At 48.8% G+C, this 17067-nt stretch overlaps 6 protein-coding genes across 6 annotated transcripts; 2 read left to right on the top strand and 4 right to left on the bottom strand.

The window, feature by feature from the left end:
• Positions 1-11: 11 nt before the first annotated feature.
• On the bottom strand, positions 12-2050 carry C8Q69DRAFT_483089 (putative riboflavin kinase). Its single transcript, XM_028631700.1, has 3 exons — positions 1660-2050; positions 760-1023; positions 12-624 (listed from the first exon to the last, which is right to left on the bottom strand). Exons 1-3 carry the CDS (start codon positions 1774-1776, stop codon positions 307-309), a joined length of 699 nt encoding a protein of 232 aa, XP_028480957.1. The 5' UTR covers positions 1777-2050; the 3' UTR covers positions 12-306.
• C8Q69DRAFT_483087 (transcription factor TFIIF complex subunit) lies at positions 2051-3886 on the bottom strand. The gene is made up of 7 exons (XM_028631699.1): positions 3511-3886; positions 3360-3400; positions 3047-3198; positions 2778-2920; positions 2557-2697; positions 2361-2481; positions 2051-2298 (listed from the first exon to the last, which is right to left on the bottom strand). The coding sequence occupies exons 1-7, from the start codon at positions 3517-3519 to the stop codon at positions 2210-2212; spliced, it is 696 nt and encodes a 231-aa protein (XP_028480956.1). The 5' UTR covers positions 3520-3886; the 3' UTR covers positions 2051-2209.
• A 267-nt stretch (positions 3887-4153) lies between these two features.
• On the bottom strand, positions 4154-6883 carry C8Q69DRAFT_189718 (transcription factor). Its single transcript, XM_028625963.1, has 2 exons — positions 6370-6883; positions 4154-6213 (listed from the first exon to the last, which is right to left on the bottom strand). The coding sequence occupies exons 1-2, from the start codon at positions 6617-6619 to the stop codon at positions 4319-4321; spliced, it is 2145 nt and encodes a 714-aa protein (XP_028480955.1). The 5' UTR covers positions 6620-6883; the 3' UTR covers positions 4154-4318.
• A 2585-nt stretch (positions 6884-9468) lies between these two features.
• Positions 9469-11287, top strand: C8Q69DRAFT_483078 (dienelactone hydrolase). The gene is made up of 3 exons (XM_028631698.1): positions 9469-9951; positions 10073-10540; positions 10618-11287. The coding sequence occupies exons 1-3, from the start codon at positions 9672-9674 to the stop codon at positions 11064-11066; spliced, it is 1197 nt and encodes a 398-aa protein (XP_028480954.1). The 5' UTR covers positions 9469-9671; the 3' UTR covers positions 11067-11287.
• A 322-nt stretch (positions 11288-11609) lies between these two features.
• Positions 11610-14525, bottom strand: C8Q69DRAFT_483074 (IdgA domain protein). Its single transcript, XM_028631697.1, has 7 exons — positions 14247-14525; positions 13976-14184; positions 13824-13923; positions 13726-13767; positions 13447-13677; positions 13092-13392; positions 11610-13039 (listed from the first exon to the last, which is right to left on the bottom strand). The coding sequence occupies exons 1-7, from the start codon at positions 14440-14442 to the stop codon at positions 11695-11697; spliced, it is 2424 nt and encodes an 807-aa protein (XP_028480953.1). The 5' UTR covers positions 14443-14525; the 3' UTR covers positions 11610-11694.
• Positions 14526-14621: 96 nt separating this feature from the next.
• On the top strand, positions 14622-16687 carry C8Q69DRAFT_483071 (putative oligosaccharyl transferase subunit). The gene is made up of 3 exons (XM_028631696.1): positions 14622-15112; positions 15228-16275; positions 16403-16687. Exons 1-3 carry the CDS (start codon positions 14757-14759, stop codon positions 16526-16528), a joined length of 1530 nt encoding a protein of 509 aa, XP_028480952.1. The 5' UTR covers positions 14622-14756; the 3' UTR covers positions 16529-16687.
• The last annotated feature ends 380 nt before the right edge of the window (positions 16688-17067 follow it).

Below are 17067 nucleotides of genomic sequence, written 5' to 3'. Positions count from 1 at the left end.
CTGTTGTCCCTATTTTGATAATTCCATCGTGGTTTCTATCAACTAGAAGTCCTATCTATTTTGCTTTTGATAATGACTTCTTATGCATATAGGCATCGTGATTGTGATAATTATTCCTGATAGATCCTTTTTGCTTTTTCCTATTAAGGAAAACAAATAATAATCGAGATTTATAATGTTCCTGTATAATAATAATGATAATAGCAGACCACGCTCTAGTTATTTCATCCATCCATCTATCTCTAAATCTATCCATCTCATAAACCAAAAAACCAAACCAAACCAAACCACAATCTCTATCTCTATCTATTGAGAAAAACTCCTCAACCACTTCTTCTCCTCCTTCACCTTCTCACTTTCCTCCCTTCCATCTTCCAAATACCCCACATACGCCTCCCTAGCAAGACTCTTCTTAGCGACTTCGCAATCCGTTCGAATATCATCGATCAAAGCCTCTAGGGAGACGTAGTCGTATTCAGGTCTGATGTAGCCTAGGATAAGAAGGTTGAGTTTGGTAGAGTAGAAGTCGGGTAGTTTGTTGAAGTTGTTGGATGTAGTGTTTGTGTTTGTTGTTGTTGGTGTGGTTGAGGAGGTGGTGGTGGGGGGAGACATTATGTGGATTTCCTATGGCGTTGGAAATTCATTAATTAATACCGAGTTTTTTTTTTTTTTTTTTTTTTTTTTTTTTTTTTTTTTTGAATTTCACTTTTCTTTCGAAAGTCAAGAAGAAGGATGGATGGATGGATGGATGGAACATACCACACTCCGTACGGTATTCTTATAGAATGGATTATACCCAATACTCAAAACAGCAGGGAGGATAGTAGCTTGTTTTTGTTCTTGTTCTTGCTTCGTTGAAGTTGAAGTTGCAGTCGTATCAGCCACGGTATGCGCGGTCGATTCGTTCTTGTCGTAGATGAACTTTGCTGGGTCGAGAGCCACGACGCCATAATAGACTCCTGTCTGGAGGTCTGGGTAGGCGGAGAGACCGTCGGGGGGAATGTTGGCGGTGGGGATGCCGAGCTAATAATATTATATGTTAGTTTCTGGAAGGGTGTAATTGATATCGAGGATAGGGGGATGATGCATGTAACAGAAAAAAAAAAAAAAAAAAAATAATAATAATAATAATCATAGGAGAAAATAACACAGAAGAAAGATAGAATAATCAAACATGTTTAAATACCCAGATACATTACTCAACATCCAAACCACAAAATCGAAAAAAAAGTATACCTGCTTCAATATCCGAACACAGAAAACATGCAAAATCTTATAACAATCCCGCATACTCCATCCACAAGGGTATGGCATGACAAGCATGAAATAAAATAATACCAGAACAAAACACAATGGCTCATATGGCTCGAATTGTATCGGAAACAACTATGACCACCAACCAGTATACACGCACTCGATTCAGAAACGCATAGTGTAGCATGTTTCAGTCTGGTGTATCCGTAAAAATAACATGAAACACAAGAGATAATAATAATGATAATCATAAATTCAAGCAATGGGAACAAACCAAACAGAACAAATCATGTTCCAATAGCGACTGACTTCAAACCACGCAACAAAGAAAGTAACGCAAAGCAAGCGCAATATCAATACCAGGCAGCCAACAAACAAATCAACCATAACATTGAATGAACTGACCTCCTTACTGCCCCTTCCGAATCCCTTGATGACTGGCCCCGATAGTCGGATAGGAAATGGCGGCTCTGGGCCACTATCAGGCCCAGCGACGGGATCCCGGGGCTTGTCGGGTCTCATTTTAATCAGTCTTTCTGATCCTCTTTGTGGGTTGATTCGCTTTGGTCTTGTTTTATCAGGGCTGGTAAAGAATGGAGAGAGGGATTGTATAATTATTTTGTAGAATATGCCGCGGTGTTGGAAGAGATGAGTAGAAGAAGTGGGGTGGAAAGCCGCCGAAGCGGCAGGGCGGATATCCGCGCGGGGTCACTTTTGGGTTGTAGCGGCTGCTCTGCCATGTGGTTTACGCGCTGCGATTTATTACCGTTTATATAGAAGAAGTAGAGTAACTTATTCCAGCATGCTGATATACGCTTGGTACAAACCGACATTCTAGAGTCAACTGAGGAGTTTTGTTCTTGCATAGCGGAACTGCAAAATAGACGACTATGTCTGGATAAGGAGTTACAACATTATGTTTCGGGATCCCGTGAGATCATTCCAAATTCATCAATTATATCGTTCCCTTCTCCTGCGCGAAATCCCAAAGCATTTTGATTAGCGGATCGGGGAGGGTGTACAGGTCAACGTGGAACTCGCCCTCTGCAGGATATATTAGCCTCGTTTTCAGCCCAATAAGAATCATTCGTGAGATAGCAACATACGTTCGACATCATTTTTCGTGTAAGAGTCGGCAGACTTGTTGTCGTGAACCATCTGGACGACCTGGAGTAGATCGTCCTCGCCCAGCTTCTGGAGGCCATCCGCCAGCTTGTCCATGTCGACCTAAAGCAACAGATCAATACCCCATTCTTCATGCGCCAAGTTCTATAAACCCCTCCCTCTCCTGGAGGAACTTACGTTCTTATCAACCCTCTTCTTCTTCTTGCTGCCCTCATCCGCCGCAGCCGTGCGCTTCGTCTTTAGACCGTTTTCGTCGCCGGGAACAGGACCGGATTCCCGCAAAGCCGCCAGTAGTGCTGGCTTGGGGTTCTTGAATGTCTGGACAAAAGCATTAATATATCGCGTGCTTAAAACCAGCCACGAAGCTGGCATAGACCGGGAAGTGTAGGCAAACTCACAAGGACATGTTTCGACTCGTAGCGATTAGATTGGAAGTTCAGATCGTGAGTGATGATATGGTCCTTATCCGCGTGGAGTGTGATTTGCATGTCGAATTCACCCCATCCTTCCTCGGAGATTCTGAATGGGGGGTTCTTGAAAGCTGCACATCACCGCTCATATTAGCCAGTCTCGTTGGCAGGGAGGAAATGACCGATTCTCAACAACATGGCAAAGATATGCCCACGAAGAGCATTCGCCAGATGCTAACAAAAGGACCGTCACATACTCTGAATAGCTCTATCGCCGAAACTAGGGTGCAAAGTATATGTGACCTTGTCAAACACATTCGCTGGGACCTGCTCTCCATGCTCGTTCAAGAGGTAAATCTCAATGGACCAGGAACGGAGAGGAAACCCCTCCACACCGGAATCCTTGTCGCTGCAATCCAAGCGGTCAGCACGCTACAATTGAACAGAGTGTGTATGTGACGGCTCCAGAAGGAGAGTAGAGAGCAAAAGCCCAGCGCACACAGATATTCGCCTCTAATACGCAAGGGTGCAAAGCGCTCGCCCATGCGACCACAGATTGGTTATACCCACATCACATTCTGCTCTGTGACCAGTCGTACCGTCCTCTTAACCTATGTCGCAGATGGAGTTAGCCTAGAAGTTTGCGACAGAGCTCAATCATAGGATAATTGAATTGTGCTTTCTCCTGAAGGTCTCCAAAGGCAGAAATAAGGAGACTCACGTCTGGCATCTCAGCTTCAAACGCCCCAGTTGTGTATTCAAAGGTATATGCGGTTCGCTGTCGCCTCCAGTCAAGCTCCTCTCGACAGGATCCGAGAGCGCAGGGAGGAAAGGTCGAGAGCGTTGGATGCGCCGAGACGAAGGAGGGTGTGAGAGATCAGCGCAATAGGGGCGGAGATGTGAGAGAAAGGTGACAGATGAGAGCTGAAAGAGGATTGACGAACACTTGGAGCGGGGGACGCGTTAATGGCTTTCTGGACCGCAGAAAGCGCGTAAAGGGAGCTTGAGGTGGTGGGGTCCGCCCGGCGGCTCGACAGCCGCCGCCAGCTAAGTACCTAGGTACGTAGTTACGGGGAGTTACCTGGTTTTATGCCACCGCTAATAGTGAATATCTATCACCCTTGCGGTCCTACAGACTACGTTCCAAGTCACATTCGAGAAAATTGTCGCCAGCTGGACAGTCTCGCGGAGGAAAATTGAAGACAAAACAGCAGAATCGGCAATTCTGCACGTCAATAACACAGCTGAGCGCAGAAAATCGAACTAGATACAAAGAATATCCTTTTGAACCCAACAGGTAGACTATACAACCAAGGCCGCATGCAGCAGCGATAAGACCCAAATCCGAGACCGGTCCGGTGGGATGAATAAAACTCAGAACGAAGGGTATATACCCGAACCCAGTCGAACATGACAGAAAAACCCTAGCTTTTGACCATTGAAGGGCATGCGACCATATAAAACAGTAAGTAAAGAATCAAAAACATAACAATGGTATCCCGTTTGGCCCTCATAAAACATGCTATAACTCATATGCAAGGTAGGAACTGCGAGGGAATGTTAGCTTCTGTCCTTTTCAAGAAATAGAGGATGGAGCAACCTACATTCATAACTATAAGCATGGGGATGTCAAACACGTCTCTCTTGACCGTCCAACAGTAACTGCATTCCACTTTCCCATCCTTCAGCCCCAGCTGGTTCATTCCGGCCTCGCCCGCAATGCCGCCTTTGCTCAGATGGCCGTTCCATTTTTGATTGTCGTCGGAACTGCTAGGCTCCATGTCTTCCTTGGTCTTGTACTTCAAGAGCTTACAGGTCGTCATGACGCTGCCTCGCGAGTCGCCAAACGCGAGCTTGGCAAAGTCCTCATAGAATTCGATGACACTGTCGTCATCCAATAACTCTGCCAGGAAGACGGGTTGCAGACGGCCGTTTCCGGAGTTGTCTTGCGGCGGCACACGAGGAGCAAAGCCACGCGACGACGCATTTTGGCTGCCGGGAGAACCGCCAGTGTTGACGTTCAGGTTGGGCTCCTTTCCCAGTAGGACGTCCTTCTTCCACCCCGTAAGGATGCTGAACTCTTTGCCCACTGCCGCCACCTCTCCTGTCCGCCTACAGACGATAGTCGGGGTGCCGCAGGCATTGATGAAGTCTTCGTACTCGAAAAGGGTCCTCTGGAAGCATTTTTCCATGAAGATCAAATCGTCCTCATTGAGCGTCTTCGTGGTGGCGATGAACGACGGACGGATGGACGCCAGAGCTTTGGCAATCTGCAGGGTCTTTGGAGGAGAGAAGCGCCGCTGGATGAAAGCGATCAAATTATGGAAACCCAGAGTATAGGAATAAGGCTCCTTGACACTCTCGTAGATGGAGGAAGGGTTACGGAATCGCCGCTTTGCACCGACCTGCAGGTTCTGGTGCTTCAAGGCCGGCGTAGATATCAGGGATCGCTGTCCATTCGAGACTGACAATTTGTTGGGATGATTGAACGGAGACGTCGTAGGGTCCTCAAGATGGTGTGGAACTTGAGGGCTACTCATCGAACCGGGACTAGTGAAGCTCGCAGGGCCGCTTTCAATAGCAAAAGCGTGCGGTGCATCGCCTTTCATGTGGCCGGGCACCAGATTGTTCTGGCCATAGAGTCCGCCCACACCACCCTGGCCCTGACCGTTGGACCAGTCATTGAGAATCGTATCTCCGAACATGAACGGCGGCTGGTTCCCTGAACTTTCACCAAAACCAGAGGATCCCGGTAAGGGTGCATTCGTGAACTGCTGAGAGCCACTCCGTCCGATCGACCCGCGTTGAGTAGCTGTATCACTGGGCGGAGTCTCACCAGCACCTGTGGCCATGTGACCAAGCATACCAAACTCCAGCGCACCATACCGGTTGCCGAAATTCATACTCGAGAGATCGAAGTTGAAGAGAGCAGGATCGCTGGGGTCAAACAACGCCCCTGCGAATGGGTTCTGCGTCTGTGGCGGCCCCGAAGCTGCTGTGCTTGGTGACTGCTGAGGCACAGAGGGAGATAGATTCGCATTCTGTATCGTCGTGCTTGTACCCAGATTGAATGTGGGCGAAACCGGTGATTGTGTGCTGAAGGTGCCTTGGTTCAAGGCATTTTCCTGAAGCAGGGAGCCTATCTGGTCCTGAGGCTTGTTCTGCTGATATATATTATATGATCCTGACTGCTGGGCGTTATAAAAATTAGAATTTGACCGAGTCTTGACGGCGTTTGCACCATTTCTCGAAAGAGGTAGGCTATTGTGCACGGTATTCGTGGCGTTATAAAAATTGCCGCCAACCCCTGGCATCAGGGCACCGTCTGGGGCATCATGAAGATACTTGGCTTTCTTCCGGACACCGTCATGGCAGGCGTCCTGCAAGCCACGTTTAATGCAGCGTTGGCATGGTCTTTCGTCACCTATGAATCATTTGTTAGCTCCAAATCATAACAAGATCAACATCCAACTCTTCATGCGGTACACAAGAAGAAGTATTTTAGGCGTACGGCCACTACCTGAAGGGAAGTGGAGCAACAGGATAGAAGTATCGCAGTATAGAGGATCGATCAACATACCGCAAGTCAGATGGGCCCGTTGACAGGCGAAACAAGCTCTCCTGGCCTTCTTCCTTCGCGGTCTTAGCGGGTCCTTTGCGTTGTTTGAGGACGACTTCTGGCCACTCTGAGTGTTCTCATCCCCGTCAACGGTGCTCTGGTCCTTGGACCGACTTCCTCCGGCGTGTTCGGCCATATCTCCAGAGTCCTGATCGCCGCCACTTTGATCCGCCGACGGGGAGGGCGAAGCATCCCTCACGCTTGCTGTCATGATATATGGATCCGGCTCAATGCGCGCGGATTATTTGTAGGGACTCGAAAATGCGGATAGATGCAGGGGTGGCTTCTCCTGACCTCCGTCACAGACAGAAGGCCACGTTTTCCTGCTCCTGTCGGTAGCCAGTGCTGCTCCTTTGTCAGGTCGAGTCTCTGAGAGTCGGGCCACCGCAGAACCAAGTGTGTACCAGGTCGACCCCAGAGCCGCCACTCACCCAGGTCCGTTTTCGATCCAGGCCAGGATGTTGTCTGAAATAGAACCGTTGACGGTTACACCGCAGCTGGTAGTCGAGGAGTTATACGAGCAGGTCCCAGCGCAATTTACCGGCTCAGCTGCAGCGGCTGCGGTGCAATGCGACAGCGTCGAGGTCGGTAGTTCTTGAGCGAAATAGACGAACGAGGGGACAGCGACTGTTCGACCGATGCCAGGAGGACCGACGATACGAGTCGCAACACGCTCAACGGTTCGAGTCTCCGGAGAGCCCGCAATGACGACTCGACGACTGGCGGACAGTATTGTCAAATGTTGGAGCTGGCGGAATGCGATCGAGCGATGACTGCACCGCACGCGGGCTGGACTGTGAGTGGAGAGTTTTCCGCGCCCGCGGGCCTGCGGGGAAGCTGTGGGAGTGGAGAGGAAGCGCGCGCTGTCTTTCACGACACAGATAAGACCGGGAAGATTAGGGATACGAGCATCCGGGTGTTTGAGACGATTGATGTGATATCAAAACGACTGCAAACGGACAATGCGGGGGAGCAGTTCAGTTCAGATTTCGCCGTGACGAAGTTTGAGAGTGGAGGAATCGCGTGCGGCGGAGGATGCCGGTAACGAACGACGCGGATAACTATGGTGGCGGTGGTGGCAGAGCGTCGTTGGGATGAGGAGAATAATATTAATGGTAGAAAATATTACTACCTCCACCTCGCCTGGCCTGGGAGGAACAAACTTGTTTCTCCAACTGGCTTGGCTGCTGGTTCTTGGTGTGCGCTTGGAGACTGTCCCCGAAGCTCCCGTGGCTCAGTCGATTATTATTGGGCTGCTCAATAATAATAATGCTCGTATATTGTATTGGTATACTCGAATTCCGCGTACGGTACGGTCAGTGTCGCTCTGGATTCTGGAAAGACCAGTACAGTGGCCATTGTGAGACCGTCGTACTGGAAGAAACAAAGAGGTGGACAGCAGAGACTACTTAAACTTATCCACTGGGTGACCGACAAATCGACGTGCTTTGGCTTTTAGTTCTACGCCAGTCTAACAGCCGCGGATGCTGGTAATCGCTTTACCAGGCACTAAGTACGGTAACTTGCTGTTCTTTTCGCTGCACTGGCGCAACAACATCCGTCTCGTGCTGCCATGTCTTCTATATAATACTTTGTCCATCGTCCATCTGCCATTGCGGTTCCGCACTACATCTCTCTGGCATCTGCAAGATAAATCATCATGAGAAACATTATTCGATAGCTAGTTACCTGTGAGTTTACATTGCTTTACGCCCCCACTTTCAGCGCTGCAAAAAGTTTCGAATAATTAATTAAAATTACCAGCCGGATGCCCGACGTCTCCACATGCCAACAAGAGAGCATAGAGTAGAAAAGAAAAAAGAAAAAAAAAAAGAGCCCTGGACTAATGTAAGTAGCTACGTCGCTGGCGATCCTCTACGATTGCTCGAGAGTCGACAATGACATTATCCTAGTGTCCGCAGCGACACGCGCGCCTTTTCCCGTTGCAGACAGATCGGCTTTCTGCAGAGCTGGAAACCCAGTAGGAAATATTACTTACAGTCCCGACTGACCGGGTCTACACTCTACAGAGCGTTCCTCACCGTGCGGGGAAACCGTCCACGGTTCCTACAGCAGAACCAACAGGCATGCCAAGTTACGATGAGTTGACTAGTTACTATTCGTAGACCAACGCCTGGACCCGTGGACTTTGTCATTCCATCAGGATCAGATGAATTGGGCCGGATAGTGCAGTGAACCTGTTTCTTGGAGTTATTGTCCCGTGGCGCCGACAACGCTCGGCCTACCGACCCGACGTCTTCGATGAGCCTCGGCTAGTCTCCCGTCGGTTCGATAATGGAGTACCATAGTTAGTACAACCCGTTTGTAACCTCGTTAGATCTGCGATTTAGTAGAGCTCCTGATTTTTGTCATAAGTGCCAGCGGATATGCCAACGGTCCTTGTTTGTAAAGGTTGGATAGTTAACTAACTACCATATGCTTGCTAGATGGACCTATCATCATTATCCCCGTTTCCAGCAGTGAACGTCCACTAATGTCGGAACCGCAAATGCGGGGATGCCTAATTGACTATGACTACTGGCTGAGAGATGGACTGACACTGTACTCCGTATACAGCATTTGGAGACGGCAGCAGGTGAGCAGTCGTAGCAAAGAGGTCATAGCTCCTGTCATCACCATTGACGTCTTGCAGGATTTACAGAATACGAGAGTCAATCTTTTAATGGATAAAAAAGGATCAGAAACCATCACGAGCAAAAGCGGGGATGTTCGAATTACGACTCTAGATGGACAGAATAGCCTTCTTGCTGATTATCTCGGATGTTTACTCTTAACTAAGTGACTCACACCAGCTTTACTGGAATGGCCAATAGGTCTACAGCATGGCTCAAATATACCGCCCTTTTATTATTACCAAATCGATTGCCTGGAGTTGACAACTAGTTATTATTGGACTCTCTTGACATATCCTGAGGATACGGTCTGATACCATTATTAGTAGTAAGAAGGGCCTATAAACACCAGTTGATGTTCCCCAAAAGGAAACCCGCACGTCAAAACAAACGCTGCAAACAAGCCTTGTCGACGTCACCACTATCAGAATTGTTATCGCAGATACTCTTATATTGTATATTATACTCTTCTTCTATAGGTGAAGACAAAAGACTCATCAAATCATCTTTCCATTATCCAAAATGCACAATTGAAATCGCCTTCCTCGTCACTCCGGAGCTCAAAAAGTAACAGGAATACCTACCTAGTTACCTACCTCTCCGAAAACACAACAACAATCTTCACATGCCATGGACAAGATAGTCCCCAACACTATTCGTCGCACAGGCTCCAATTTAGGCCATCGCCTCCGTACTGCCCAAAGTACCTATCCGGAAAAAGATACATCGCCGGCACGACTCGTCATCACTGCTGAGACGCCTCGTTTTGACCCCTATATCCTCCGATTGTTCAAGAATGAGGGGTTCCACGTCTCTTATATGCCCTTCAAGGGGAATAAGAAGGAATATGATAGCCGCTTGCAACAGATAGCCGATGATCTGGAACAGGGGGAGAGATATGCTATTGTAGGTATGTAACTTGTATGTATTTTCTTTTCACTCTCTTGAATACAAGTATAAAAACAAGGAACGAAGAATATATATATGAAATCCTATCCTATCCATTCGCACAGATCAATAACATATCCCAGCCTACGGTGAAGCAGCCGCTCGCGTGCTCGAAGCATGCACGGAACCCATGCCAAAACTCTGCGCCGCAGTGGCCTACTATCCTACCACTGTACCCGCGAATGTAACATTCCCGCCATCTCTCCAGGTCGCAATCCATCTTGCAGGGTCTCAAAATTTCGGTACCAAAGCAAATTATTCCTACACTTATCCCGACACAGAGATCGGGTTCGCGGAGCACCGAACCGGCGACGATCGCGACGTATATAACAAGGTGTCTACACGGTTAGCATGGAGCCGAACTCTGGGCTGTCTTCGAAAGGGGTTCAATATCGAGCATAGTGTAGAGATGGAGGAATTGTGGGAGAGACATCTCCTGCAGGCTTTCTCGAGGAAGGATGCAGATCGGACGATGGCGACCATGTATGATGATGGTGATAGCAACGACGATGATCAGCTTCATGTGAATCATGTCCCGACGATGGTTGGCGGTGAGTTTTCTCTCTCTCTCTCTCTCTCTCTTGTCTACATCGCAATTATCAAAATACTGAATTTCTTTTATGTATAGGAACCGGATACCACGATCTCCACGAATTCTACTCCCATGAATTCATCCCACATAGCCCACCTTCCTTAAAACTACACCTCCTCTCACGCACCGTCGGAACAGACCGCATCGTCGACGAACTCCTCCTCACATTCCGTCACACACAAGAGATCCCCTGGCTTCTACCACGAGTCCCGCCCACAGACCGCGAAGTGCAAATCGTCATCGTCATCGTGGTCACGTTGCGCGGGAACAAACTCGCCAGAGAGAACATTTACTGGGACCAGGCGAGCGTCTTGATGCAAATCGGCCTGTTGGACCCTACGCTTGTGCCGCAGAGTTTCAAAGCAACGGGCAAGAATCTCGACGGGAAGGAAACTGTAGATAGGCTACCCGTCACGGGCGCAGAGGCCGCTTGGATGGTGGTCGACGAGCAGTCGGAGGATAGTAATAAACTTTTGGACGAATGAGAGGAGCTTTCTCGGTTAATATATACATATATACCTATATATATATATATTTCAGGCGGGGTTCTTGTAATATCTTCCATCTCTCGCCTTGTAAGGGAGTGCTCGGGGGTGTGAGCTTTTTGTATATATTTGTATATTTATTTTATGTATTTTGTCCCTTGCATTAGGCTTGTTTATACATTTCCAGTCAGGAGTTATATAGATAGCCGCTCCAGAATATGCACTATGCCTTTGCATAAGGGCTTGGAATGCGTTGCTTCCTATCTATGTGCCTTTTTGAGAGATGAGGGAGTCCAGATATTAGTTGTATTTGCTCTTGGCCTTTTGTCTTTAATTGAAACAGGTAATTGATATATCCATATATATATAATACGTCTCGATATGTCATATTTTTTTTTTTTTCTTTTTCTTTTGTTTCCTTTTCTCATAAGTTACATGTATATTGTACTATTTCTACTTCTATTTCTATGATTCGTCCCATTATCTCAAAATACTCCATCTACAAACTTCATAACAATACAATTTCCCAGCGGAATATATAGATAATGTGTAACTTTTTTTTTATTTATTTATTTAAAAAAAAAATCTCTAGCCTACATAATCCATCCAAGCACTCACATCTCACCAATCACAACGCCTCCAAAAGCGTCGAAAGACCTTTGATATGTTCGCTGACACTATCTCGACTCTGCAACGTTCGCAGACTCGCCTTTTGCGCAATGGGGATGATGTCTTCCAGATGTCTGTCGCCTTTCTTACCTGTCTCTTTGGCCAATCCGGCCACGACAACTCCCAATAACGTGTCTCCTGCACCGTTGACGCTCGCGATCTGCTTACCGACCAGGACCTCATCTGGTGGGAAGAGACGCATGTATACGCCCCCTACGAGATTGTCATCGGTTGATGCACGGGAGAGGATGTATGGGGCGTATTCAGGAGCGGTTAGACGTGGGTCACGCGGACGGAGGAGCTGGGTGAGTAGGACTCCCCGGGAGCCGAGTTTGGTCAGTATAGCGGGGATGTAAGGGAGGAGCTGGATACTTTGTTGTGGAATGCCCTCCCTGACGAGATCCGCATTGGTGATGGAGACGAGCTTCTCTCGAGAACCGGCGTTCGACATGCCAAGGGCATCGATGATGCGGAACCAGCCGGGTGAATCGAAGAGTTCAGCTTCGCGTGCCGCGGTGTACATTTCGGTCAGTTCGAGGTTGTTCGGGGTGGCTAGATTGAGCATATGATTGGGGACTGCATCGTCAGGACCGATGACTGGGCTCTGGCCAGGACCTTTACTGAAAAGCCGTGTTGATTTCGCGGTCGATACGGGCTCGAAGGCGACGCGAGCTCCGTGTTTCCTGGCAGCAGCAACCCAGTTTGCGAGAACTTCAGAGCTCCAGTTTGCATCGACTACGACCCATTTTAGTTTCGTGCGGCGGAGCATGGGCTCCCAGAAGCCGTCAAAGTCCAGGTCATGACTCGGCATTTCCATGATGCTCATATCCGCCATAGCGAGAACAAGATCTTTCTTCCCGTCGTTTACAGCGACATATTGCGCTGTGCGAGCCCCAGAATCAGACGGTAAGATCTTAATGCCCCCTGTTGTCAATTTTTCCTTCTTCAGAGCGGCAAGCGCTGCGTGGCCGCTGAAGTCGTTTCCAACGACACTGCAGAAAATAACAGGACTGCCTACGTAGCTGGCAGCTAAGGCAACGTTGTGTCCGACACCACCTAGACCCTGTCCGATGATGGCCGGATTAGACGTGTGCGGGATAGGCGTCACTTCCGTGCTCCTTTCAGCTAAAGGAGCGTAGTCGCATGAGAAGTCAATAGCAAGAGATCCTGCGATTAGGATGTCTGCTTTTTCTACATGTTCGGTGGGAGAATTGGCCGTGTCAGGGCTCGTTGAATTGTCTATGGTCTCTGTACTGGTAGAACTAGCTGCGGCCGTAGGTGTAGCGGCGCTCGGAAACGATTGCCTATGTATCATAAGCACATCCCTTTTCTAGGCACCCAGGGATGACTGCTCACCGATTGAGGCTTCCTTTGTGAAGTTTCTCTAGTTTAGCAAGCTCCACGGCAACCTTGGTCGCACGTTTCACGTTCGATTCGACGAGAGCACGATTAGCAGCCACACTCTTCCCGCCGCTGAGTTCCTTAATCTTGCTTAAGATAAAGGGGGTATTGTCGCTTCCGTGATATCCTTCCACATCAGCAAGTCGAACCGCTTCCTCGATTATTTTGTCCATTTCCGACTTGGCGATTGAATGCTCCTGGGGGACTGGGTTGGCAAAATGAATGCCTGATGTTACAGGAAGTCTTGATTGCGCAACTAATCAGGTGTCAGATGATAATATTATGCCAGAGACGACTGATATTGACTCACAGACAATAGCCGCAGCTTCCTCCTCATTCTTAATCACTTTCGGGCTTCGTACTCCGCTTTCACGCGTAAAAAAGGCAGGGAAATCCACTGGTCCTTCGCGCCCATCTGCGAATGTGCCAACGCAGACACCCTCCGTCTCTAGATACTCGAGGGTCCGTGGAATATCCAAGAAGCTCTTGCAGCCAGAACTGATGACGGTGACCGGTGTTCGTCCCAATTCCGTCAAGTCAGCTAATAAAGTCAGTACACAGCTTCTCCATGACGGGACGAAGTCATTACCAGAAATATCCATGGAGATCTCTCCTCCACGGTGCACACCGCCTATCCAGGTTAGTGACCCTCTGAGCAAGATGCCGCAAGACTACAAAAGCACATACCCAAGCCACCAGTGCCAAATATCTTGATACCTGCTAGATGTGCAAGCACCATAGTACCCGAAATCGTGGTGCCTCCATGGATAGGTCTTCCAGTTAATCCCTGTCGATCTTTAGCAAGAGCCAGATACACATTCGCGCAGACATGGTCCTACCAGGCCGCAGATGTAGCCAAGATCTCGACGTGAGACCTTCAATGCACTCTTTTTCTCTGCACTTGCGCACAGCTCAATCAGCTCTTCCGCTTCGAGACCGACTCGGGCCACTCCGTTGAAGATGCCGATGGACGCGGGAACACCGCCATTTACACGGATGACCGACTCCAGAAGCGACGCCAGCGCCACATTCTCAGGGTACGGAAAGCCTGTCAAAGCACCAGTCAATTACTGTAAATCTGGTCTGTTCTTAGCAGACCTTCAATCATACCATGTGTATAGATCGTCGTCTCCAATGCTACCACGGGCTTTCCAGTCGCGACGGCATCCCGGACCTCCTCTGCAACCTTGAAGAACTTGCTCTGGGCAAAGTCATGATAATTCCGAGAAGGCCGTGGAAGCTTTGCCAATGGCCTCCTGACCGGCCAGCGGGACATCCGGGCAGTGGCCCGTGAGGTCAACATCATGTACTCTATGGTACACAAAGACGAGAGTTATTATAATTATTACCGGCGAGCAAGAGATCCGATAAAGCTCCCCCGCGGAGTTGATAACGGCGGCTCGGAGCGCGCAAAGTGGCCGCAGCGGCTGCCGTACTGCATACCTGGACGGGACACCTAAGTAACTACTAGTAACTAAGCTCTCCCAGAGGCCGCGTAGACGAGGGCAGCATCCAGCTCCGTCCATCACTCGCCATTTCCTGGTGTTTTTACTTCCTTCTCTATTCTGGCGAGGCATTGTGTGTAGCTGAGCGGCCCAGTGGAAGGGCGCCTTCGACACAATGAGGCTCATCACCGCAGCCACTGCGCTCTGCGGTTTGTTGTCCAGTAGCTTACTATGTGCTGCTGAATCCAACATCACAACATCACCAGTCGCGCGATTGGTCCTTCCCAAGGATTTCACACCTCCTCAGGTGTTCAAGAATACGAACTTGTTGCGAAATATCAATCTTGAGAAGGGATATCTTCGGGAAACGGTGAACGTGGTCGTGGAGAATGTGGACAAGAAACCGCAGAGCGACTACTACATCCCCTTCTCAGCCGACATCATTGACAAGGTTGGAGGACTGGAAGTCAGAGACAAGAAGGCGCCCGAGAAGGGACGATTCGATATAGATGTTACAACGCATGATGGCAGGTATGTTTTGTGTATTACGGCTATATTATACTATCTCAGCACCATAGTTATCCGCGTCAATGCCACGGTTGCTCGATTGAATTGCGCCAGAATAACTGACATTTTCCTTACAAAGTGACACTCAATTCTTCCTCGTTCACTTCCCCGAACCGCTCGCGCCATCATCGCAGATTACTCTGGGCATTTCCTACTATATCCTCTCAAGCGTGCAACCACTCCCCGCATCGATTAGCCAGGATGACAAGCAATTCCTCACTTACACCTTCTCCGCCTATGCTCCATCTGCCTACACCACAGTGAGCCAGAAGACCAAGGTCAAGTTCCCTACCACGAATGTCCCCGATTACACTCAGACATCGGGACTGAAGACTGGCGCTGGTTCGGACCCGGAGCGCCAGGGTAGCACCTACACCTATGGCCCATACAACACGGCCAAGGTCGCCCCGGGAACCAATGAACCGATCACCGTCCGCTACGAGTTCACCAAGCCTGTCCTTACGGCATCCCTTCTCGAGAGGGATCTGGAAGTTTCGCACTGGGGTGGTAACCTCGCCACGGAGGAGCGCTACTGGCTCCGCAACGACGGCGCCAACCTCTCCAAGCACTTTGACCGTGTCTCCTGGACTATGAAAACGTACCAAGGGCAGCCCAGCTCCGCGCTTCGGGAGCTCAAGTACCCGCTCAAGCCTGGCTCAGTTGACCCATACTTCACCGACGACATTGGCAACGTCTCTACGAGCCGATACCGCCCCAGCCCTCGTCCAGGTCGCGAAGCCCACCTGGAACTCCGACCACGATACCCCATCTTTGGCGGATGGAAGTACAGCTTCCGCATTGGTTGGAACAACGATCTGTCTTCCTTCCTGCGCGGACCTGTCCCAGGAACAGACTCCTACATCCTCAAGGTTCCCTTCATCGAAGGCCCCAAGATCCCCGAGGGCCTCCAGTACGAAAAGGCCGTTGTCCGCGTCGTTCTCCCCGAAGGCGCTTCTAACGTGCGATACGAGATCGTCGAAGGAACTTCTAGCAACGGCCTTCCAGGATCGAGCCAGATCTCCTCCAGCGTCACCAAGCACATCACCTACATGGACACCCTCGGCCGAACAGCCCTGACTCTCACTGTAAACAATCTCTCTGACGAAGCTAGAGACTCGCAACTACTGGTAAGTTCGCCCCTAGACCACATATAACACACACTCACCACATATATCCATAATCCACATCCATAATCCACCTGAGCAAAACACACACCATACCAAAATGCAATGCTGATTGAATATTTTTTCTCAGGTTATCTACGACTACCCCTTCCTCGCCTCTCTTCGCAAACCCCTGACCATCTTCAGTGGTTTCATCACTATCTTCTTCACCGTCTGGCTCATCGGCAAGATCGACGTGAGTATCAAGAAGCGATGAATGAAATAGAGAGAGAGCGTCTCAATTAGCTCTAGATGTATTTATTTATTTATTTTTTTAGTTAGTTCTTTTTTTTTTTCTCTCGATGCCAGTCAAATCAATCAATCAATCAGATATGATGGAAAATTCTCTCTCTCTCTGAAACAATTATGAACTACATACATATATACATACATACATAGTAAGTTACGTAGTTAGTTAGTCTGGACTCGAGTACGTAATAATTAACTAGGTAGTAAAGTAATATTTCATTCGGAAATTTCCTTCCGATTTCAGTTCATTTCATTTTCATTTAATCCTATCGTATCCATGACAAGTCTCTTTTCATCCATAAAGTAGAATAAAGATAATCTTCCCCGCTGTGCTTATAGTTTCCTTCCCCCCCCCCCCCCCCCTCGTTCGATATGTACATACATTCTGCATGAATGGGAGGAGGAAAAAAAAAAAAGAAAACGAAGGGAAAAAAAAGTGGGAGAAGAGAGAAAAAAATATGTATACATAATGTGAATGATGCGATGGAAGCCCTCACCTGAAGTGAG

Source organism: Paecilomyces variotii, assembly GCF_004022145.1.
Source record: "Paecilomyces variotii strain CBS 101075 chromosome Unknown C8Q69scaffold_22, whole genome shotgun sequence".
Classification (NCBI taxonomy): domain Eukaryota; kingdom Fungi; phylum Ascomycota; class Eurotiomycetes; order Eurotiales; family Thermoascaceae; genus Paecilomyces; species Paecilomyces variotii.
Note: the sequence above shows the minus strand (reverse complement) of the source record. Positions and strands in the feature narration are given on the sequence as shown.